Source organism: Pogona vitticeps, chromosome 2 (genome assembly GCF_051106095.1).
Source record: "Pogona vitticeps strain Pit_001003342236 chromosome 2, PviZW2.1, whole genome shotgun sequence".
Lineage (NCBI taxonomy): Eukaryota > Metazoa > Chordata > Lepidosauria > Squamata > Agamidae > Pogona > Pogona vitticeps.
The window spans coordinates 124,554,744-124,578,558 of record NC_135784.1 but is presented as its reverse complement, the minus strand read 5'-3'; the positions used below and the strand labels follow the sequence as shown (position 1 = coordinate 124,578,558).

The 23,815-nt window shown below is 45.5% G+C and overlaps 1 protein-coding gene across 7 annotated transcripts in view; it reads left to right on the top strand.

Moving 5' to 3' along the window:
* Window positions 1–23,815, top strand: part of CAMSAP3 (calmodulin regulated spectrin associated protein family member 3) — a 50,224-nt gene that overhangs the window by 6,806 nt on the left and 19,603 nt on the right. For all 7 annotated transcript variants that reach the window (XM_020796307.3, XM_078385879.1, XM_020796311.3 and 4 more), the window contains exons 2-4: window positions 10,623–10,888; window positions 22,522–22,656; window positions 23,212–23,310. In XM_020796307.3, coding sequence (XP_020651966.3) covers window positions 10,623–10,888; window positions 22,522–22,656; window positions 23,212–23,310 — 500 coding nt within the window. The remainder of the gene's footprint in view (window positions 1–10,622; window positions 10,889–22,521; window positions 22,657–23,211; window positions 23,311–23,815) is intronic.

Sequence of the window (23,815 nt, the reverse complement as noted above, 5' to 3'; positions counted from 1 at the left end):
ACCCACTCTAGACAGTGGTAACAGTGTGGGCATTACAGCCCAAAACAACTCCCTGTGGATTGCCACTCCAGCTGTGGAGCTCATGGATTTTTTTTTCCTTTTCATGTAGGGTTCAGTTGAGAAATCAGTATAATTTTCATCCTGTTGTGCTCAGAAAGGCAGCTGGAAAAAAAGGTTAAATATTGTAGGCTTTTAGCGTAGAAAAGAAGCAAATAAGGAGGCAAGCCAAGGGTAGAGGTTATAATATTATGCACTTGGTGGAGAAAATGAATGGGGAGGAATCCCCCCCCCCCATAGTCAACCTTGAGGCAAAATCCGAAGCCAGAGTCCCAGAGGCAGTTCGCGTCATTCTGGCAACTCCTGCGACATCGCTGGAACCAGTTGTATTGGCTCTTGCCTTTCCATTGGACTATTTCAGCGACATGGAGAGGGGGGATTTGCTGCTTGGGTAACAGCCTATCCTCCATATTATTTTACCGAGGCTTTGTGGAGAGGAGAGGACACTTGCTATTCCAAGTCCTCCATTCAGAGCACATTACCATAGTCTCTCCAGAATGAAGGATACCTATGCAAAGTGTTATCCATTTTAAGTTGAATTGCAGAACAGAGAAAAAGGAAGTATTTCTTCACAAGCATATGGTTAAAACAATAGCATTAGCTATCACAAAACAAGCTGAGGCCCACCAACTTCAATGGTTTTAAAATGGGATGAGACAAATCTATGGCAAGTCAGGAATTAACAGCTGCCAGCATATCTCTGAATGCTCGTTTATGGTAAAGAACCACAGGACAGTGCTTCTGCTCTTGTGTCTTTTTCTGTCATCTTTCTATTGGCACTTGCTTCACCTCTGTTGTAAATAGGATGTTGGATTAGGTGGACTTTCGGGCTCGTCTTGATTTCTTATGGATCAGGGCACTCCTTTGTTTTTATGCTGCAAAAGAACTTCTGACAGGCTCTTGCAGCTGGCACTTCTTTGCGCTCCGTGAAGCTGCCCCCTTAAGCAGCTTGTTGCCGCTGCATAATAGCCCTCTTGGCTTGGCGGTGGCCCTACCAGAGAGCCTGAGGGGTGACCTTGGAGTTCCAAGAGGGAGGGGGAGATGACTGCTTGTTTTTCGCTCTAATCCAGCTGCTTGGCTAAGACTCCCACATGTGATTTTTCAAAACAGTTTCCTAGCTGGAATCAAACCTCCTAGTCTAAGAGAATCATGCCGCTCTCTGTTGTCTGCTGTAGTATACCAAGTACCTTAATCTGTATTTGTCCGGGCCTAATGTCTGTGAACTTTTAGCATGTATACATTACTGAAACACCAACGTCTACATTGGCTTGGGCATGTCGTGAGAATGACTGATGGCCAGATTCCAAAAGATTTCCTGTATGGAGAATTAGTGCAGGGAAATCACCCCAGAGGGAGACCACAGCTGTGATAGAAAGATATCTGCATGCGGGATCTGAAGGCCTTAGGAATAGACCTCAACAGATGGGAAACCCTGACATCTGAGCGTTCAGCCTGGAGGCAGGCATTGCATCACGGCCTCTCCCAATTTGAAGAGACACTTGTCCAGCAGGCCGAGGCAGTCTGGAAACCAGCACAATCAGGGAGCTGGACAGGTGACAGACTGCATTTGTCTTCAGTGTGGAAGGGATTGTCACTCTCGTATTGGCCTTCTCAGCCACATTAGATGCTGTTCCAAGTCCTCCATGCAGAGCACATTACCATAGTCTCTCGAGACTGAAGGATGCCTAATCTAATGCCTGTGAAATTTGCAATCTAGTCTCAGCAGGGGTTCCAGTGATCTTCAAGCAGGTGAATTATCTCCAATATCCATATAGCCCGTATTTGATATTTAAATATTATTTCTGAGTTATCACTCTATGTTTACACATAAACACTCTACTGTATTCCGCTTTGGTGTGACCAGCAAGCAGTTCACTTCAGAACACAACCCTTGTGGGAACCTTATGAGAATTGGCCCCATCTCCACAGCCTGTCAACTGTGAATGTAAAACCAGCTGAAATACCCCATATAGGATAATTTATTGGAGGGGAAAATTAACCCTGCTGTGTTCTACTGAGGAAAATCCCTTGTCAGAAGGTAGCGTTTGCACTGGGGGGGGGGGGAACCCTCCATTGGCATCATATCTAGTTTGGTTACAAGATTGCACACTCGTTTAAAACTCATTTGAATGCTTCCCCAAGTTCAAATAAATAGATGATGCTGTGGGGTTTTGGCTTCTACTATACTTATTCTCTGCTTGTAGGGTTGTATGACATGGGGGAGCATTAAAAGATGTGGCCCCCCATATCCAGTGTGAAGCAATACAACTGATTTTACCTCATCATAGCCTACCTTTGTAATATCATCATCATCAAACTGCACAGCTGGAAGGAACCCTATGGATCATCAGCCCCCCTCCCCCATCCCTGTCAAGGAGGTACAAGGAGGGAAATCAAATTCCCAACCTCTGGCTCTGTAGCCAGAGACCTAAACCACTGAGCTATCTACATATCTAACAGTTCTGTTGGTTACTGGGGTGGGGGGTGGGAATGACATCCTTTCCCTTAATTTGTTTGAGCTACCTGCCTTCCTTCTATGTTGACCAAACAGTCCGGTCACCTATTGATCTAGGATGAGAGTCCCCACTTCTTCCTCAGCCATTTTGGTGGTTGGGCTTCTTTAAGACAGGATATTCTATTTCTTCCTTTCTTGGCGAGTTTCCCCGGGCTTACAGTGCTGTGTTCTGGGTATCTAAGTTTCTTCTTTTTCAAGCTTATCCTTCAAGAAATACTGTACCACTTGCTGTTGAACGGGAGGTGTCCATGTGACAATCAATGGCTTCTCACCAGGGCTCCTGCTAGGAGGAGTGCTTGAAAGCAGGTGTGGGCAAACCTACAGCCTTTTGATTGTTTGGGGCGTCCTCTTACACAGTTCCTTTCCATTGACTGTGTTGGCTGGTGCTTCTGGTAGTTGATGTCCAAAACATCTGGAGATCTGAGCATTCCCTGCACGCTGCTTTACTTGAAACGGTATGTGTCTGGGAAGTGGGGTTCCGGTAGTAAGCCTGAATGGTAATGGGAAAAAATGTATTATACAGCCAATGTCATTTCAGACCACGGCACTTAATCTCTAAGGCTTGCTCTGTTGCACGCCTGGACCTGTTGTCTAGGGGTGGGGCCCTGTACTAGTTAAGTTTTGCCTTCACCCCTCTGGCTTCTACATAGTTTCTGGGATGCTTTTATCATGTGGCCTTGCATAAACCCTTGTAGTTTCAGGCTGCAGCAGAAAAGGCAAGCTAAGGCTTATGGATGATCTGCAGTGAGGCAGAGATCTGCTTTGTGGCCAGGAACCTGGAGGAATATTCTGAGGCTCATCTCCTATCTAGCCATTATCCTGGAGGATGGAAGAGTAAAGTCTTAAAGCTGGGGGGAAAAAGCCACCAGCAGAGTCTTGAAGCTCTCGACCAGCTCCTTCTGGCTTGAACACCTCTGGCAAATGCTACCTCTTTCTATGTCCCAATAAACTGTTAACATGTGCCTCAATTACCATCCAGCTCTTCAGGGCATATCCTCGTGCTTAAATCATGACTTAACACGGATTAGGAAGTGCTCAAGGTATTTGAACCACAATTGTCTTTGCAAACTTAGACCCAGATGGTGTGTTAACTTACGGTGATGGTAGCCCAGCAAGATTTTTAGAATGGTAGCCCAGCAGTATTTTTAGACTGGAAAAAGAAGCTTCTCACTGAGACAGTGAGAGCAAGCAAACAGTGGGGAAAAGAAGTGCTTTGCCCTTTTTCTGATCATGGTTTCCAAGCTTCAAATCCCCTTCCCTCCCCAACTTCTTTTCCTACTAGGGGTTTCAAATTGCATGTGTCTGAAATACAGCCCCCCCCCCCAATTTCTTCCCTACCATTTTCACTACTGTAGTTTCTTATAGATTGGGCCTGGACTCAGCCTGTGTTGTTCTGCTCCCCCCACCCCAAAAATCCTTTCGAAGCCTGTTTCTGTACTCTTACCAGCCTGTGTTTGTCCATGCCAGTTTCTCATGATCACAAGTGCAGATTACCATGTAAGCAAGACTCTTTAAATATTGCCTGGGTTGGTCAAAGGTGTCCTGTATTGTACCCCATGTTTAAATGAATCGGTTGTCACTCATCCTTTAAAATACCTCTTTGAATTCAGTTTGTAGCTTTTGGAAAGCAGTGTTTGCCTGGGGGATGATTTCAGGTGAGCAGAAGTTACGTGTTAGAAGTAAATGGTAGCTTCTTTTCCCAGGCCTGGGAGTTTCCACTTCTCTCCGAAACATGCTGAGGTTGTCAGTTGAAAGACGTCCTCTTGGCACCATGGCGTGTCCCTCCTGTGGTGGTGCTGGTTTTAAAAAGATCAGCAAGATTCCATTTTATTAAGTTTTCAGCTGCATTTCTCTTAAAAGCTGCAGGACCTGAATCCGCTCATACTGTACTTGTGGGATTACCCTGAGACAAAAAGGATCCCCTTTTGTCTCAGGGACGTTTCCTTCCCTCGTATCCTTTGGGTCAGTGGTTGTAGGTGCAACTCTAGTTGCCTACCGTATCGGGATGCTGGACGGCATCATCCTTGCTGCATGCACAGGGTTTTGAGGCCAACATCTTCTGGATGGGCACAAGGGAGGGTAATTGTTGTGGACCTTATTGGTGAGAGAGCTTTTACCCCCTCCCTCCCGCATCCTCTATTGCATAGATCTTTTAAGACGTCAGTGGCCTATGTGGTGGAGTCACTCCTGGTTGTAGTACTTGAGCCGACTCCTTCCTATGCACCACACTGGGTGTCACATTAACATCTTAATGACGGCAGGTGAGGGCCAAAGTAGACAGGATACTCACCTTGTGGCTTGGCTGTGAGTTGCTGACTTTTGAAAAGAACTTTAAGGTAAGGAGGCAAGTGGGAGTGTGACTCCAGCATGTGGGAAGTGCTTTAACCCTTTTCCTGCCATAGTCCCAACTGGAATCAGACCCTGTTCACATCTGCTGTCTGCAACAGGGTATGGATGTAAAAGCAAAAGTGGGCATGCTACACATTTTGTTACATTTATAGCCCAACCACCAATACCATTCCTCGAAGTGGTGTACAGGACTCTTTGTCGTCTTCTAGTCAGGCTGAAATAGAGTGACCGGCCCAAAGTTGCTCATTGAGTTTCAGCCTTCAGTGGGAACAGGAACGTAGGTGTCCCAGGTTTCCAGTCTAACCCTCTGATCAGTCCATCACAGTGGTTTCTTCCATGGGCACATAACAGACTCAAAGAGGGACTGGTTCTGGTGGTAGTGTGACTGGGACTCCAGGGTTAATGCCCCTGCTTTTCACCCTGTCACCATGCTTTGCGCCATGTCATTGTTTTCAAATGAGGCGGTCAAGTCAAAAGTATGCAACAATGATCATACAGTATCTGCTTTGGCCCCGAAGCTGGTGAGTCCTTTCAAAGTAGTCCCTTTGTGAACTGTGAAGTGCAAAACCATGGCAGTATTTTGTTAAAGTTAAGGGGTCATGCTTGAAGTATTTTGGGTAGCATCAGTGGCAGGTAGCCTCTGTCTAACTTTTGTTCTGAAGTGTTTCTGCTTTGTGCTTACCTTATCTTTTGGTAAAGGGACACAGGCCTGAAAGATCATGGATGCCTGGTGCGGGGCCTTGTTTTAGAGTGTGTAATATTTCACTTACCAGTATCCTTCCTCCATCTGCATTCAAGACACTTTTCCCTATTCCACTGACAAATCTTCCCTATTCCACTTAATAAAGAAACAGAAAAGTTAGTTTTGTATATGGAGTAGGTTGCTATCATTTTGAATTTCTTCATAACTGGGAATTTGGCTGTTGGTCCCTGCTGCATAATAAGGCTCTAATTGTTTCCTCCCTCCCTTAGCTGTGGATAATATTAAACAGACATAGCAAAAGAAGGAGTACAACTTCATATAAACATGTCATATTGGGCCTCCGGATGGAAGGAACCTTTCATCATAGTTTACTCTGCATTGCAGCTAATCTATGTTAGTTAAATGCAGGGTGCCTTTAGTTTAAATAACAGTTTTTTAAAAATGCAAATATTGATGGTTTAAATAAAAATAGATTTTTAAAATTTAAATCCTTATTGAAATTTTGATTTAAATCAATTTGATTTTAAATAAATCACTGATTTTTATCCTCCCTGTGTTAAACATAAGGGAGGAATCAAAGCTCCCTTTGGAACTTGTCCACCTCATCTGTCCTTCCTTTTACCTGTTTCTCTGGTTTATGATGTCTGCCGTTGGATACAAGTGGCCATTAGAGGGATCCCCCTTTTATGGGAAATTTGGACATGATCAGAAGGCAGCTAATCCAGGGTGGGTTTGATTTTTAATTTTTTTCAATTTGAATTTAAAGAATTTAATTTTTGATTATTTAAATTTTAAAAAACACATCAGTTTAATTTAAATTGTAAGGTTTAAATTCTAAATTTTTAAATTGTAAATTATTTTTAAAGATCATTCACCCTGAAGCTATCCCTGTTGCATTTAAAGAAGCTGCCCCCCACCCCAAGATAGAAGCAAATGTTTTTCTCTTGTGAGTCCAAGCTGAGACAGAAGTTATCTGCTGGGAGGCCTTCTCCACCAAGAGCAGCTGCGCTTCCAGCCCCAGGATGTGGATCTTGTTGGGAGTTCCTGGACTTCAGGAAAAGGGTTACTTCCTTTTGCCTGTGTTAGTACAAAAGGGTCATAGGCTGGGTTCAGGGCAAAGTATTGGCAGCAGAACCATACCAAGAGCTTTCCTGTTTGGCTTACCTAGCATGGCTTGATGACAGGATTAGCTCTGAGTCAAGAGAGGACAGGCTTCAGGCTTGATAGATCTCTATTTCTCTTACTAGAAATCCTGAGATCCACCAGGTACTAAATAGTGACAAGGGGAGAGACAATGGAGATAAATTGGGGAGCAAGGTGGTCTTGAGCATGTGCTTAACTCAGGAATTTGTTTCAGTACCCGAAGGGAATGTGTAGCTTTTCACATGCAAATCCATTCCTGATTTTCCTCTTAAGGTTTCTCTATTTGAGCAGTACCATTTAAGGGGAAAACATCACTTTTTTGTTACTACAGTGGGGTCTTGACTTGAGAACTTAATCCGTATTGGAAGGCGGTTCTCAAGTCAAAAAGTCTGTAGGTCAAGTCTCCATTGACCTACAGTGCATTGAAAACCGATTAATCCCGTAACAGGCCGTTTTTGTTCCATTTTGGTTTTTTTCTGGTCTGTAAGTCAAATCTCAGTCTGCAAGTCAAACCTAAATTTTGCAGCCAGAGAAGTCTGTAACTCAAAAAGTCTGTAAGTCAAGCCGTCTGTAAGTCAAGGGTCCACTTGTATGGTTAAAAAAAGAGGGAATCAGAAACCCTCGCCTGTCTCCTGCATATCACCCAGTTATCTTCCAGTAGAGCACAGTCCAGTTTTGTCCTGAGCTAATCTCCTCAGGCTTGGATGTGGATCTTGTTGGGACTTCAGGAAACGAGGCTCTCTCTCTCTCTCTCTCTCTCTCTCTCTCTCTCTCTCTCTCTCTCTCTCTCTCTCTCTCTCTCTCTCTCTCTCTCTCTCCCTCCAGGAGAGAAAGGGGTTGGTACAGTGGACTTGAGAACCGCCTTCCAATACGGATTAAGTTCTCAAGTGAAGACCCCACTGTATAATGGCAGACAGCAAGGGTAGGATTGTGGCAGACCCTAGAATATACTGGGCTTTTTGCTTGCCGTTGCTCCAGTGCTAGCAAATTCTTCTTAACAGAAAATTAAAAGTTTTGGAACATCTTTTGAGCTGATTATTACATTGTCTTAATTGGAGTTGCTCACTGTACAGAACAGTCTGCCTGCCATCTAGGCCTCTGGTCCCAATCTCCACGTACCCCAAGTTGCTGCCTGCTCTGCCCATACTTCCCTTACAGTACCTAACTGAGGCCATAGTTGAGATAGCATGGAAGCTACTATGTTTGTAACCTAGCCATGCCTTTCTAGAGACTTTGCCTCCCTGCCCCCCTCTCCCCCCAGCCAAATCTGTTTCCAGAATTAAATACCCTGCAGACCTGAGAAGGTGGGTGTAATGGGCTCTGTGCCAGGTTGGGTGGAAAGATCTGTTTGTCAGGCTCTGAGCCATAGGGCGGGAAGGAGCTGGGACTATAGCCACAAGTCTGGTCTCGTGCAGTTGTGGTTTTGATCAGGTGATGCTGAATCAGCTGGCAAAGCTGTTCCACCTGTTCCCTTCACACATCCTCCCTCCCTCCCAGCTAACTCACTGGCAGGAGCTGACACGTCAATCTTGAGTCTCGTGGCCTCCCCTGTTGAGGAAATAGCTGGCAGAGTGGGTGCATATAAGCACATATTGGCTGTGTGTGTGAGAGAGAGAAAGATGGGGGGGGCCAGTGGGTCTTCCTTTTTCTGTACCTGCATTTATAATCCAGGGTTTCAGAGATCAAGTGGAGGGAACTGAGTTTTGACGTTCCCTAAAGCAAAATTAGGACGTGGTGGTGCTGCGGGCTAAACCACAGAAGCCTCTGTGCTGCAGGGTCAGAAGACCAGCAGCCATAAGATTGAATCCATGCGACGGAGTGAGCGCCTGTCGCTTGTCCCAGTTCCTGCCAACCTAGCAGTTCAAAAGCATGCAAATGCAAGTAGATAAATAGGTACCACCATGGTGAGAAGGTAACGACATTCCATGTCTAGTTGCACTGACCATGTGACCTCGGAAACTATTCGGACAAATGCTGGCTCTAAGGTTTGGAAACGGGGATGAGCACCGCCCCCTAGAGTCCGACATGACTGGACTAAACGTCAAGGGGAACCTTTACCTTTACCTAAAGAAGCAAAAGGAAGTCTGTGCTTTTGCCACTTATTCTTGAAATTATGAGAAGCCAAACTCTCACAAAAGCCCATTCTTTCTTCAGAGTAAGCAGAGAAATCTAGGAATCTCGATTTTTAAAATAACTGACATAATTCTTACAAACCTGAGATTAGACAAAGGAGTTGAATGTCGCTCCTGTTCTTCACTGGCTCTTGAAAGAGAGACAGGTTTCCATCCGAAGTCTAAAGTCTGTTGATGTTAATCGTGCATCCAGCACGGATAATTAAGTTCTTGTTCTTACTGCCAGATGCTAATTCTGGCACTATGTGCTCCTAAATGGACTGCTTATGGTGTGCTTTGGAGGGGAGGGGCTTCTTTGTACAGCATGTGCCCCCACCCACACTTAATGAACCACTGAGACTGTCCTTATGAAGCGTTGTCTTTATCCTTCTCCATTTGTCTCTGCCCCACAGTTGAGAGGGGTTGGCTTCAGTAATTTCTCAATCATGTTCTTGCTTGCCTTTCTCTCTTGCTGTAGGTGAATTATGAAGAGTATGGCAGAGCTTCAATAGCTAAGATGGAGAAAGTTGGGGGGGGGAACCCTCATTTCTAAATCAAGGCTATTGCCATATTACACGTATAGGAGCATGCTGTGCCAGTGGGTTCATGTCGGTGTACCTTTATGATGTGCAAGCAAGTAGGAATCAGTCCCTGCATTCTCTGTCTGGTCTAAGATATTGGCTGGTGATGTTGCAAAAGCCTGCCTGGGCAATCAGGATTGGTTTTTCTCATCTGGTGGAGCCATGCTGTATCCCTCTTTATGGGAAAGAGGCCTGGGAAAAGAGGCCTAGTCTGGGCTAACAAGTCTTTGCTCTTTTTCCAAGCAGATGGTGAGCTCTTAGATAGGCTAATAGTGGAAGAGCAACAAACAGGCAGTGGATTTGTTTGGTGTGTTCTTGTTTCCCATACCATGTATGGGCCTTTCCCCCCTAAAACATCAGATCAGGCAGGGCAGAATGTTTGTTTGTGAATATTGCCCATGAGTGAAAGGGACCGAATGGACACCGGGGACTAAACATCAGCCCTGATGGGTCCTTCTGCAACACTTGGATCCTCATTGCTTCCCAGAGGTACTGGTTGCTGCCATTGGTCCTGATCCACTCCAGTTTAGAGGAGGGCCTGATATCTCTCGTGCTTGCCTTGCCTGATTCCTGTTCACCCAAGTTGAGAGGAGAGATGAGACCAATCAACCTTGAATTACCATTAAGGCTTCCCGCTATGCTGGACTGAAGGCTGGGCACAATCCTCTTTGTCTTATGTAGGTGGGTTGGAGCAAGTCTCCATCTGTGCAACGCTTCCCCTCTGTAGTCCAAGAGCCAGGTCTGTGGGATGCAGGAATACACACTGAAGGGATCTGGTGAGGAAAGATTCTTCTCTTCTATCTGCAGCACTTCCCTTCTTGGTACATGATTTTCCCCTCTCTTCTTGGTACATGTTCTCCATTCTCCTTCAAGGGAGGTTGGGGTGCACTGTACATAAAACAGTGCACCCTGATTTTATTCTCAGCAGTCATGTAGAATAAGGTTAGACTGGTATCTTTCCCTAGGCTTCCTTCTGAATTTCTTGGCTGAATGGGGATCTCATTTTGAGCTTCTTGCATCCAGTATTCTGGCCACTGACTTGGGACAGAGCTAGAGGCAGAAAGGAGGTGGAGGCATTTGCAGTACACAGGATACTGATGGGTGTGATTTTAGGGAAGCTGAATGGGGACAAGAAATAGTGTGTGTTTCTCTCCCTTTTACAGAACATGTCCCTGCTGAACTGCGTGAGCCTTTCTATACTGACCAGTATGAACAGGAGCATATGAAGCCTCCTCTCATTCGCCTGTTGATCTCATCGGATATCTACTGCCGTGCCTGGCGCCACGCTCTGCCCTCAGGCCCCGATGGTGCCCCTTCGCCCAAGGATAATGCTGCCTTGCTGCAACTTCTTGCCCACCGTGGCCTGGTGCCCACCTTCCAAGAGAAGCCCGTGAGGGAGGCTGACCTGCACCACAAACCAATCAGGCTGGTAAGTCTGCAAGCAGGCTGTGTTCCTGGAGGTGATATTGTGTTGTGTTGCTCTTTTGAAGTAGGTCCTACCTATGTATGATTTTTTTATAGGATGTGGGAAGGGAAAGGGGATGAGTTGTTTTCTGAGTTGTCATCTGAAACCGGTAATGTAAATGGGAGCCTCATGAACTACTTGTGAGAATCACTGCAGTTGTAGTATACGGAGTTGCCCAGGGAATATGTCCAAGGTAAGCACTCTAGTGCTCTCTGAATGTTTGGTAGTACATTTCCTATAAATTCCACCCAACATGGCCAGGGGGCAAGAACTAAGGGAACTGTAGTCTAGAACATCCAGAGGACTCCACATTGCCTACCCCATTGGGTCACTCAAGCTGAAGGACCATTTGCTTTGAGAATTTTAAAGAAGATTGCTATATTCACCATGCACAGTTTTTCTCTATGACAACAGCTTTGAAATGGGAAGGACTGTACTTGTTGGAGGCCTTGAGCCTTTTTGTATTGAGCAGAATGAAGCGACTTAGTGAGTGGACTCCTTTTGTCCACCTGTTGATGTTGGCTGATGTTTACTGCCATGCTGTGTTTGAGGCTTTGTCCTCAAGCCCAGTAGAATGGTCCACTAAACTAGTACTTTACATTATGAAAGATTGGGAATGTGGTTGTCTGAAATGGATGCCATATTTCCTGGTTAGGTGTGCCTGGGTGTGCATTCTTCAAGGCACTGCTGTGCTGGGTCTAATCCCCAGGTTGTAGCCATTGTAGGGGTTTCTGTAAAAGGAAGAGACTTGGTTATTCTTGGCATGTGCTCAGAGTTACTAGCAGAAAGTATACTTCTCTTGTGGATGTTGTCTTTTCTCAAGACAGTCTGGGATCTCTGCTGTAAACAAGGAAGAAGCAAATCTAAAATGATCTGCTTCTATTGATGCACCTGTGGGTATGATGTTTCCCAGTGCTTTCCTGCTCAAAGGGAAACAGGTGAACATTTTAGGGATTACTGGTAAATTCCTGTCCTTCTTGCCTACCTCTCTGTCTCTTTCTATTTAATAGTAGGAGTGTCCCATGTGGCGCTGCAGCTATCGGGTGGGGCATTTACAAGCTAATATCCCAGCCACCCCGTGAGAACCCCTTCTGTCATCTCTTTGTGGGTGGGAAAGGCTGGGGTGTGGCTCAAGCCACCTCAGGAATAGCCTTTTTTCCCAGGGTTTAGGATACCTGTTAGGAGAGAAATATCTGCTGTAAATTCCCTTGAAGCAGTAAGGGATCCAAATACTGATATTCTTGGGAGCTGCAGTGGATAGTGATACAGGGCTGATTAGATTACCTCTGTTGTCAGGTGTGCTGGAATTCTCATAAAGATATGAGAAATTAATGCTGTCTGTACTTAAAAACGATGAGACCTTTTCTACTCACATCAGCTTTCCTCAACACAATTCCTCAAGAATTCACGTTCCTTTAACTTAAATATCACTCTGTTAGTTCCCAGTGGGGCTAGGAAGTCTAAAACAAGAGAATATAATGTGCTTGGCAAGAACGGGGTGGGTTTTGTTTATCTTGTTTTGCTTTACTGCTCCTGTTGCTCCTAGCAGAGAGGCCTCACTGCATGCCCCTCCTTTGGATGCCTCTACGTTAGCAGATTGAAGGAGAGGCCTTTTCCTTTTCTTACCTCTGCCCTTTTTTCTAACTTACCTGCGTGGATTGTAGGGGGCACTGCTACTGAAGATGGAGTGGGATGGCAAATGCTGGCAGGAGTTGATGTTGGTGGTATACAGTGGTGCCTCGCTTAACGGGTGCCCCGTTTAACGACGAATCTGCATAGTGATGAAGATTTTGCGATTGCATTGCGATGTTCCCTATAGGGAAAAATGCCCCATTTTCACCCAGCTGATCGATGGGGCTTCGGGATGATTGCGGGGAAGCGCTTCCCCTCATCATCCCGAAGCCCCACTGATCAGCTGGGCGAAAATGCTGGCTGGGGCTTTGGGAGGACCGTTCCCCCGCGGTCCTCCCAAAGCCCCAGCCGGCATTTTCACCCAGCTGATCGTCAGGGCTTCGGGATGATGGGGGGAAGTCCCATTTTTGCACAGCTGATCGGCAGTTCCAAAATGGCCGCCCACTGTGTTGCCTCGCTTTAGAGGCACCGAAAATGGCTGCCCCTATGGAGGATTTTCGAATAAGGTGAGTTTTTAAGCCCATAGGAACGCATTAAACGCGTTTTAATGCATTCCTATGGGCTTTTTTATTTCACATAGCGACGAATCCGGATAGCGACAATTTTTCTGGAATGGATTATCGTCGCTATGCGGAGCACCACTGTATATGTTTTTATAAATATAAATACTTATATATATATTGTGTGTGTGTATACTTGTATATATATGATTATTATATATATATATATATATATATATATATATATATATATATATATATATATATATATATATATATATATAAGTATACACACACACACACACACACACATTTACAAGATAGCAGATGATAAGAAGAGCTGTGAAGGGAGGCAGCTGTGTTTCAGAGAAAAAGAAGGAGATGCCTCTTTGACAGAGGTATAAGAGTTTAACAAAGAAGAGTTTCATAGTGAAGGTTTGAAATCTACCGGCTGATCTGCCTTCCCTGGAGGAACCACCTGCAGTGCAAGGTGGCAGATTAACCAGAGCTCCCTCCATTTTTGCCAGATTCATTTAGAGAGTGGCAGAACAGTATACCCTCATGCAAGCACACATGTCTGAACAGTATACCCTCATGCAGACACACATTCCTTCACTCCCTCTCTCACTCTAGAAGTGGGCCGCTGTTGGGGGGTTTCTGATTTCCAGTCCCATGGCTGAATGGTTCTAACTCTTCTGACATCGGGTGGGGTGGGAATGACAGGAGATGGTGGCAGCAGTAGCAGCGAGGGGGAATCCCAGCTGCTCAGGCAGCTCTGCCAGCAGGTGCCTGACAGGATTGATCAGCCGGGAATGGGTCTCTCTGCTAGCTGTTCATGTTGCTTTGGCAGTTCTGTTGCGGGAGCTCCGGTTGACTGAAGGGAGGGATGCCCTCTCTCCTTTGCTTCCTGTTGTTCCGAGATACTCTTGTCTGCTGAGGAAACAGGAACTGGGAGGATTTAATCTGGGTTGGTGGTGGAGGGGGAAAGGATAGTGACTCTTCTGCTTCTGAACCTGAGGTAGCATTTGGAAACGTGTCCCCCGCCCCCTAAAAGGCACAAGCGCATCTGTAGACAAAATGTTTAGAGGTCACGGAGGGCTCTCCCTTGAACATGCAGCTGGCTTGCTGACACAGACTCCCAATTCCAAGGATGGGAGAGCAAAGCTGTGGATTAGTCGTCCTGTGGAGGGAGCTGGTAGGGGCAGCCATGTTGGCTCACTGCCAGCAATGATATTGAAAAGCAGACATCGGTCAGAGCTGAGCCATGGCCATTATCTGACTCCCCTGGCTCTGTCTGGCGTGGCCTGCATGCATTTATTCGGCAGAGCTTGCATTTAAGTCTTGGCCGTTTGGGTTGGGCTCGGAGCGTTTACGTTCACTTCCTGATGAGGGTGGGCCCAGCCTTTGAGGCTGAGGAAGAGGAGGCAGGGAGCAGAGTTTGGCCACAACCGGTTTCTTCAGCCCGACTGTTGAAGAGTGTTAGGCATAGCCCTGCGCTGAACAGAGGGAGAAAGAGAGAGGGGTTTCCGTCTGGCTGTTGCTCTGCAATCTTCCTTTCTTTTTCCTTCTTCATTGAAAATGGGCTCCACGCTGAGAACTTCCCAGTCTGTATATCCACTGCCTCGAGTTGACACATTTTTGTTTACTGCTATAGTTTCATTTGCTGTGATCTGGAAGATTAGCTTCCTAGGAAATTTTGGGCAGGGGCTCCCAAAGTACCTAGAGGTCTATATTTTGTCTACTTGTTGGTCTTTTTCTTTTTTTCTTCTTACAGAGTCCATTTTCTGTCCACTGAAGTCCATTGCTCTGGTCCGGTGCCCCCCCCTTGAATTATTTTTGGATGCTGTTTCAACTCTGATATTGATCATTTCTCTTCCCCTCCTCCCCCTTGCTCAGACCTGCCTAAATCAGGCCAGCCAGTTTTTCAAGTTTCTCTTGGAAGTTGTTGTTTACTCGTTAAGTCGTGTCCGACTTTTCATGACTCTATGGACCAGAGCACACCAGGCCCTCCTGTCTTCCACTGCCTCCCGGAGTTGGGTCAAATTCATGTTGGTAGCTTCAGTGACACTATCCATTCATCTTGTCCTCTGTTGTCCCCTTTTCCTCTTGCCTTCACATTTTCTCTACATCAGGGTCTTTTCTAGGGAGTCTTCTCTTCTCATGAGATGGCCAAAGTATTGGAGCCTCAGTTTCAGGATCTGTCCTTCCAGTGAGCACTCAGGGCTGATTTCCTTCAAAATGGATAGGTTTGTTCTCCTTGCAGTCCAAGGAACTCTCAAGAGTCTCCTCCAGCACCACGATTCAAAAGCATCAATTCTTCGGCGGTCAGGCTTCTTTATGGTCCAGCTCTCACTTCCATACATCGCTACAGGAAAAACCATAACTTTGACTATGCGGACCTTTGATGGCAAGGTTATGTCTCTGCTTTTTAAGATGCTGTCTAGGTTTGTCATTGCTTTCTTCCCAAGAAGCAGGCATCTTTTAATTTTGTGGCTGCTGTCACCATGTGCAGTGATCATGGAGCCCAGGAATGTAAAACTTGTCACTGCCTCCGTATCTTTCCCTTCTATTTGCCGGGAGGTGATGGGACCAGTGGCTATGATCTTAGTTTTTTTTATGTTGAGCTTCAGACCATTTTTTGCGCTCTCCTCTTTCACCTTCATTAAGAGGTTCTTTAATTCTTCCTTACTTTCTGCCATCAGAGTGGTATCATCTGCATATCTGAGTTTGTTGATATTTCTTCCGGAAATCTTAATTCCGGTTTGAGATTCTTCCAGTCCAGCCTTTCACATGATGTATTCTGCATATACGTTAAATAAGATGGGGGACAATATACAGCCTTGTTGTACTCCTTTCACAGTTTTGAACCAATCAGTTGTTCATATCCAGTTCTAATTGTTGCTTCCTGTCCCACATACAGATTTCTCAGGAGATAGATAAGGTGGTCAGATACTCCCATTTCTTTAAGAACTTGCCATAGTTTGCTGTGGTCCACACAGTCAAAGGCCTTTACATAGTCAGTGAAGCAGAAGTAGATATTTTTCTGGCACTCTCTGGCTTTCTCCATAATCCAGTGCATGTTAGCAATTTGGTCTCTATGTATTCACGAAGGCTTTCACGGCCAGGATCTAATGGTTGTTGTAGGTTTTGCAGTCTTTTTGGCCATGTTCTGAAGGTTGTTCTTCCTGATGTTTCACCAGTCTCTGTGGCTGGCATCTTCAGAGGACTGGAGTAGGAACTCCTCTGAAGATGCCGGCCACAGAGACTGGCAAAATGTCAGGAAGAACAACCTTCAAAACACAGCCAAAAAGCCCGAAAAACCCACAACAACCAATTTGGTCTCTAGTTCCTCTGCCCCTTCGGAATCCAGCTTGTACTTCTGGGAGTTCTCAGTCCATATACTGCTGAAGCCTACCTTGTAGGATTTTGAGCATAACCTTGCTAGCATGTGAAATGAGTGCAATTGTACTGTACAATAGTTGGAGCATTCTTTGGTACTGCCCTTCTTTGGGATTGGGATGCAGACTAATCTTTTCCAGTCCTCTGGCCACTGCTGAGTTTTCCAAACTTGCTGGGATATTGAGTGTAGCACCTTAACATCATCATCTTTTAAGATTTTAAATAGTTAAACTGGAATCCCATAGCCTCCACTAGCCTTGTTGTTAGCCATGCTTTCTAAGGCCCACTTGACTTCGCTCTCCAGGATGTCTGGCTCAGGTTCAGCAACCACACTAGTTGGGTTGTCCAGGACATCCAGATCTTTGTGGTATAATTCCTCTGTGTATTTTTGCCACCTCTTCTTGGTGTCTTCTGTTTCTTTAAGGTCCCTCCCATTTTTGTCCTTTATCATGTCCATCTTTGCACAAAATGTTCCATTAATAGCTCCAACTTTCTTGATCTCTGGTTTTTCCCTTTCTATTATTTTCCTCTATATCTTTGCACTATATCTATCCTCTATATCTTTACATTTAAGAAGGCCTTCTTGTCTCTCCTTGCTATTCTTTGGAAGTCTGCATTCCATTTTCTGTAATTTTTCCTATTTCCTTTGCATTTTCTTTCCCTTCTCTTCTCTGCTATTTGTAAGGCCTCGTTGGACAGCCTCTTTGCTTTCTTGCATTTCCTTTTCTTTGGGATGTTTTTTGTTGCTGCCTCCTGTACAATGTTACGAGCCTCCGTCCACAGTTCTTCAGGCACTCTGTCCATCAAATCCAGTTCCTTAAATCTGTTCTTCACTTCCACTGTGTATTCATAAGGAATTTGGTTTAGATTATACTTGACTAACCCATTGGTTTTTTCTACTTTCTTCAATTTAAGCTTGTATAAGAAGCTGATGATCAGAGCCACAATCAGCTCCAGGTCTTGTTTTTGCTGACTGTATAGAGCTTCTCCATCTTTGGCTGCAGAGAATATAATCAATCTGATTTCAGTATTGTTCATCTGGTGATTTCCATGTGTAGAGCCGCCTCTTGTGTTGTTGGAAAAGAGTGTTTGTGATGACCAGCTTGTTCTCTTGACAAAACTCTATTAGCCTTTGCCCTGCTTCATTCTGAACTCCAAGGCCAAACTTACCTGCTGTTTCTTTTATCTCCTGACTCCCTACTTTAGCATTCCAATCCCCTATAATGAGAAGAACCTCTTTCTTTGGTGTCAGTTCTAGAAGGTGTTGTAAGTCGTCATAGAACTGGTCAATTTCAGCCTTTTCAGCATCAGTGGTTGGTGCATAAACTTGGATTACTGTGATGTTGAAAGTTCTGTCTTGGATTCGTATTGAAATCATTCTATCATTTTTGAGATTGTATCCCAATACAGCTTTCCCCACTCTTTTGTTGACTATGAGGGCTACTCCATTTCTCCTACGGGATCCTTGCCCACAATAGTGGATATGATAATCATCTGAATTGAATTCGCTCATTCCTATCCATTTTAGTTCACTGACACCCAGGATGTCAATGTTTATTCTTGCCATCTCCTGTTTGGCCACATCCAGCTTACCAAGGTTCATAGATCCTACATTCCAGGTTCCTAGGCAGTATTTTTCTTTGCAGCATCGGACTTTCCTTTCACTTTCAGGTGCGTCCACAGCTGAGCGTCCTTTCTACTTTGGCCCAACCACTTCATTAGCTCTGGAGCTACTTGTCCTTGTCCTCTGCTCTTCCTTATCTTCCCTCTTCCAGCATCATATCTTTTATCCTTTTGTTTCTGTCCATAGAGTTTTCTTGGCAAAGATACTGGAGTGGCTTGCCAGTTCCTGCTCCAGGTGGATCGCGTTTAGTCAGAACTCTCCACTATGACCTGTCCGTCTTGGGTGCCCCTGCATGGCATAGCCCATAGCTTCTCTGAATTAATCAAGCCCCTTAACCATGACAAGGCAGCAATCCATGAAGGGGCTCTTGGTAGTAGTAAATCTTACTTGTTTAGGCCATAAAAGTTATGACAAAATATAGGTTTTGAGACCTGGGGTTGTATTGCTCCCAGTTTAGACATGTGAGTCACCTTCCTAGAACTTGTTATGGAACTTTAACAAACAAAATTGCCTTATGGGAGGCACAAAGTTGCTTTATTTGAATATATATTTATGTCATATATTCATATGCCGCCCAGCTTAATGGCATGTACTACTCTGGGCAGTTACCAACGACGGCCCATTCCACCCCTCATTCCAGTCAGCTCAGAACAGAGTAGTAAATCACTCTTTTCATGGACACCCATTGTCCCTACATGTAGAAAATGAGCATGTTAGGAAGAAGTGTTGGACGTAGTCTCTCCTCGATTCCTGTTGCTACAGGTGGATAGCTTGGGTGAGAGCAGCCCAACCGCTCATCTCTGTGTTAACAGCCCGAGGAGGTCCTGTACAAGGAGGGCGAATTTCACCACTTGATTTTGCTCATTGAATCCAAATGAATGTGAGGTGGCTGGGGAAGAAAGACACAAAAAACACGTTAGAAGATCTCTCAACCTCTCTTTGGTAACATATAAATGCTAGGCTAAAGAACTCCCTCTTCTGTATGGCATTTTTGGTATTTTTCCTTGTATAAAATCACACTTTTTCCTAAAACCATTAGAGGAAAAATTGAGGGTCGTCTTATACACGGAAGGAGGAGGCGGCGAAGGAGCAGCCACGCTTGGCCGCCTCTCACGGCTACCCATGGACTACTGCCTCCAGTGCCAGTTTGCCTCCTCCAGTGCCACTCGTGGGCTCCCTTTGAGCAGGGGACAAGGTGACGGTGTGAGCTGGAGGTGAGCCCGCAAGTGGTGCTGGAGGAGGCCATTGGTCAGCGGCAGCAGTAGTCAATGAGCAGCCATGAGAGGCGGCTGAGCGTGGCTGCTCCTTCACCTCTGCCTCCTGCTGCTGCCTCCGCCACCACCACTGTCCAACCACACAATCACTTCCTCCAGCACCACCCGCAGGGCTCACCTCCAGCTCACGCCCCCACCTTGTCCCCTGCCCGTAGGGAGCCCGCGAGTGGCATTGGAGGAGGTGATTGTGTGGCGGCGGCAGCAGCAGTCATGAGGGGTGGCCGAGCACGGCTGCTCCTTCGCCTCCGCCTCCGGAAAAGTTTCAAAATCGGGGGTCGTCTTATACATTGGAGGTGTTATACATGGAAAATATTTATTTTTAATTTTTAAAATTATTTTTGTATTTACTGTTTTAAATTTTATTTCTGGTTCTTCACATCCACATGGATTTCTCTTTTTATGCCTTTGTGGGGTGATCTATTATGATTGTAGCTTTATTTATTTGTGTTTATATAAACCATTTTGAAGGGACATGGTGGTGCTGCGGGTTAAACTGCAAAAACCTCTGTGCCGCAAGGTCAGACCATCACTCGTAAGATCAAATCCACGCAACAGAGTGAGCTCCTGTCTCTTGTCCGAGCTCCTGCCAACCTAGCAGTTCAAAAGCATGCAAATGCAAGTAGATAAATAGGTACCACCACAGTGGGAAGGTTACGGCGTTCTGTGTCTAGTCGCACTGGCCATGTGACCACGGAATATTGTCTTCGGACAAACGCTGGCTCTACAGCTTGGAAATGGGGATGAGCACCACCCCCTAGAGTTGAACACGACTGGACAAAAATTGTCAAGGGGAACCTTTAGCTAAACCATTTTGAGGGCATTTTCCAAATTGCATGGGTTATGTTTGTTTGTATTTAATTTCTATACTGGTGTTTTATAGGTGTAAGGGACCAAAGGTGACTCACAAATAATTAAACCAGTTGGACTAAAACTATAATAAGTAACAAAGCAAAAACAACAACAACAACAAAAAAAAAAACCATATAGTAAGACCTTTAAATGGTCATCTTAAATATTTGAAAGTTTTTAAAACACACTTAAAAAAAAAATCAATGTAACATCCTGGAGAGCCTCAATCTTGCTCGATTTAGATATTACAAACATGCCTACAAAGACTGGTCTTTAATTGTCACTGAAAGGACAAGAAAAGAGTTCAACCTAGCCTCCCAAGGGAAGGCATTCCACAAGCTGGGAGCAGTGGCAGAGAAGGTTTTCTCACGTGCTCTTGTAAAACGTGCCCATGAGGGCAATGGGACCAAGAAATGGGCCTCCTGTAAAGATCTTGGGAGCTAAGAAAGCTCATATGGGGAGATAAGAGTTTTTCATTTAGCCTTTACCCAAGTAGGACTTTATAGATCATAACCAGCACTTTGAAAAGGTCCTGGGAATAGGCTGATGGTCAGAGCAGCTGTCCTAAGATGGGGAGCTATATGCTGCTCCTTGTCACTGACCCTAGTCAGCACTTTTGGCTGCTGCATTTTGACCCAGCTGAACTTTTCAAGCTATCTTCAAAGGCAGTCCCATGTAGAGGATGTTACAGTAATCCAAGCAGAGTGTGATTAAGCCGTGTGTCACTGCAGCCAAATAATCATACATAAGTATTTAACAAATTACTGCCAGCACAAAATGTCCCAGCGCTCCTTGTGCTGTTGTTTACTGGAGGTAAGGTAATCCCCTGTTTTTGAAATGAATGGGACCTAACAGGCAAACATGCTATGCTCAGATCTTCCTTTATCTGTCTGAAGCGGACTGGGCTGCAGAAGGTGAACATATTCGGCTCACCTGTTGCCTTGGAAGTTATTTCTGCTTGAATCTCTTGGGTAATATAGCTTTCTTCAACCTTCTGACCTCCAAATGTTTTGACATTTGACTTCTAGAATTCCTGGCTATTTGCTATATTGCCTGGAACTGATGAGAGCTGAAGTCCCTCTGGGAAGGTGAGGAAGGCTGAGTTAGATCATTTCAGCTTCCTTTGGGCAGATCACAGAAATTTCAAAGTCTCCCAACTGAATGTGGGCAGCAAATGAGGGAGAAGGAAATCTGTTACACTCTCCTCCCACTCTTTAGGGTACCAGGAAGCCGCTGGTATTGTTGGCAAAAAGTCTACCAGGGTCTTCCCAGAGATAATTGGCTTGTTGGCTATCCTATTAGGTCTACCCAGGACTCAAAGAGGATGTTTCTTCTGGATCAATATTCGTTGAATCAGGCTAAATATCTCACCTGTGGCACCAGGAGAGCTTGCATGCAGATTCTGGAGGCGTGGAAGAGACAGGCAGACTGCATACATTATGATGAATCGAGTAATAAAGATTACCCTATATTTGCCCCCAAGCTCCAGTTGCCTTCACGGCTCTCATCCAGGTTCATCTTAACAGCATTAAAAGCTTAAGACAACTAATCCAGCTCTCCTGTAGTATAAGACTGGGTGGAGCTGGGACTGAGCATGCTTGGTCAGGCAAAAGAAGGATTCTGATGTTACATGAGAATCTCTGGCCAGGGCTTCAGTCCCTGAGGGTTGCCTGTCTTTCTCCTTCCCTGGATCCAGCAGCAGCAGCAGCAGCATTGATCATTTCAGCTTATTTACTCTCAGGATGAGTGTCATAGTATAGAGCTGCAGCTTGCCTTGCCATGTGAAAACTTTAGGGGGAAATGGTGTGTGCCAAAGGGGCTTGCTTGTTGTTGTTTAGTCGTTTAGTCGTGTCCGACTCTTCGTGACCCCATGGACCAGAGCACGCCAGGCCCTCCTGTCTTCCACTGCCTCCCGGAGTTTGGTCAAATTCATGTTGGTTGCTTCGATGACACTGTCCAACCATCTCGTCCTCTGTCGTCCCCTTCTCCTCTTGCCCTCACACTTTCCCAACATCAGGGGCTTTTCCAGGGAAAGGGGCTTGCTACTACTCTCTTATTGTAGATAGTAACCCAGTGTTTTGGGTTTCTCAGAAGAAAGGGCAGGAGAAGAGAATGTGCTAAACTCAATCTAATAATCATTATGGTGAAGGCCTTAAACTGGTTTTCCAGCTGTCCCAACAGTTGTGCCTTTATTATATTCTACCCTACTGTATGGCATCTGGGTTAGGGTTCTGACTCCATTTATGGAGTAACGATACCCTTGTTGTTACTGCAGTTTGTCTAATGTATGTCATATATTCCCTTTTGGCCAACCTATAGGGGGCTCACCTAGCACTGATTGACTCACTGATGACGGCCTATGCAGTAGAAGCCACCAGCTCTCTAAGTGTTGCACCGGGGACTGACACCGCTGCCATCTCCTGGGACCAGAAACTTCTACATTGGATAGACATGGTAGTGTATTTGTTCCTTTTATCATGTGTGTGTGTTTGATCCTTCCTGCAAGAAACTCAGGGTTGCATGTATGGGTCATCCTACTTTACCAAGGGCTAAGTCGAAAGACCCAGGAAGCTTCATGGTGGGAGCCCATGACATCTGGCCATCCAGTCCATATTACCAGTGGCTTAGAAAACATAAGGCCATTTAGCTGGTTGCCATTGAGTGCATAGATTGTGAGTCTCTTGGATATTCATGAAATCCCTGTAAATCATACAAGCTCTCAGAATATGGGCACAATCTAAATATAATATTTCTGTGAGCCTCTTTGAAACATAATATCACATGAAAATGGTGTGTGTGCACCCATTTAATTAAGTTAGATAGAATATAAGCAATTTCTTGGTTCTATTTTAGAGTGGGATCAGAAGAACACACCTGTTTGGGGAGATGTATGGGTACTCTGACCCATTTGGGAGGAGGAGGCAAGAGAGTTTGAGACTGACTGGGATTTCTGGGACCAGAGCGACAGTGTTGCCTCTTTATAGCATATTTTTGATTGCTTCTGTGCAGGTCATTAACAAGATACAGCAAAGTGCCGAGCAGGAATGTTCTCAGCGGTCTGCTCCTGGTACCGATGGCCAAACCCAGGCCTCCAATAGCGGTCCCAAGGTGCGTGTGCCTTGTTACTGATTCTTCCTGAGTGAAATGGTTATATGACGAGGGAGGCTGGTGGGGGACCTGGGACCTGGGCTATGTTGTAAGTGGGGGTGAGTTTTCTCACGCAGCCTATGACATTTGCCTCATTATCCAAAGTGTGTTGAGGAAAAGAGCAAAGGGTGGCTTTGACCACCCTGCCTTTGTTCTGTGTATGCGCCATGTCCTTTTCTTCTGGCCCAGTTTTAGAAGATGGAACTTGCTTCCTAGGGTGCCAGCCTCATTAGATGAGGTGGCCTTTGCCTGCTCTCTAGCCCAGCTGATGGGTGGCCTATTTGTTCACCTGCGCAACCAGTGACCCCTCACACCTGTTTCTGTGAGCTTCTCTCGCAGTTGGGGATTGGGTTGGCTGTCTGGGAGGTGGTCCCATCACTACTCCTGGTGGGCATGATGGCCTCTTCTGAGTCAAGCTGCCTCTTTGGCTGCCTGTGCTTTGAGAGCAATACAGTCAAGGCGTGGT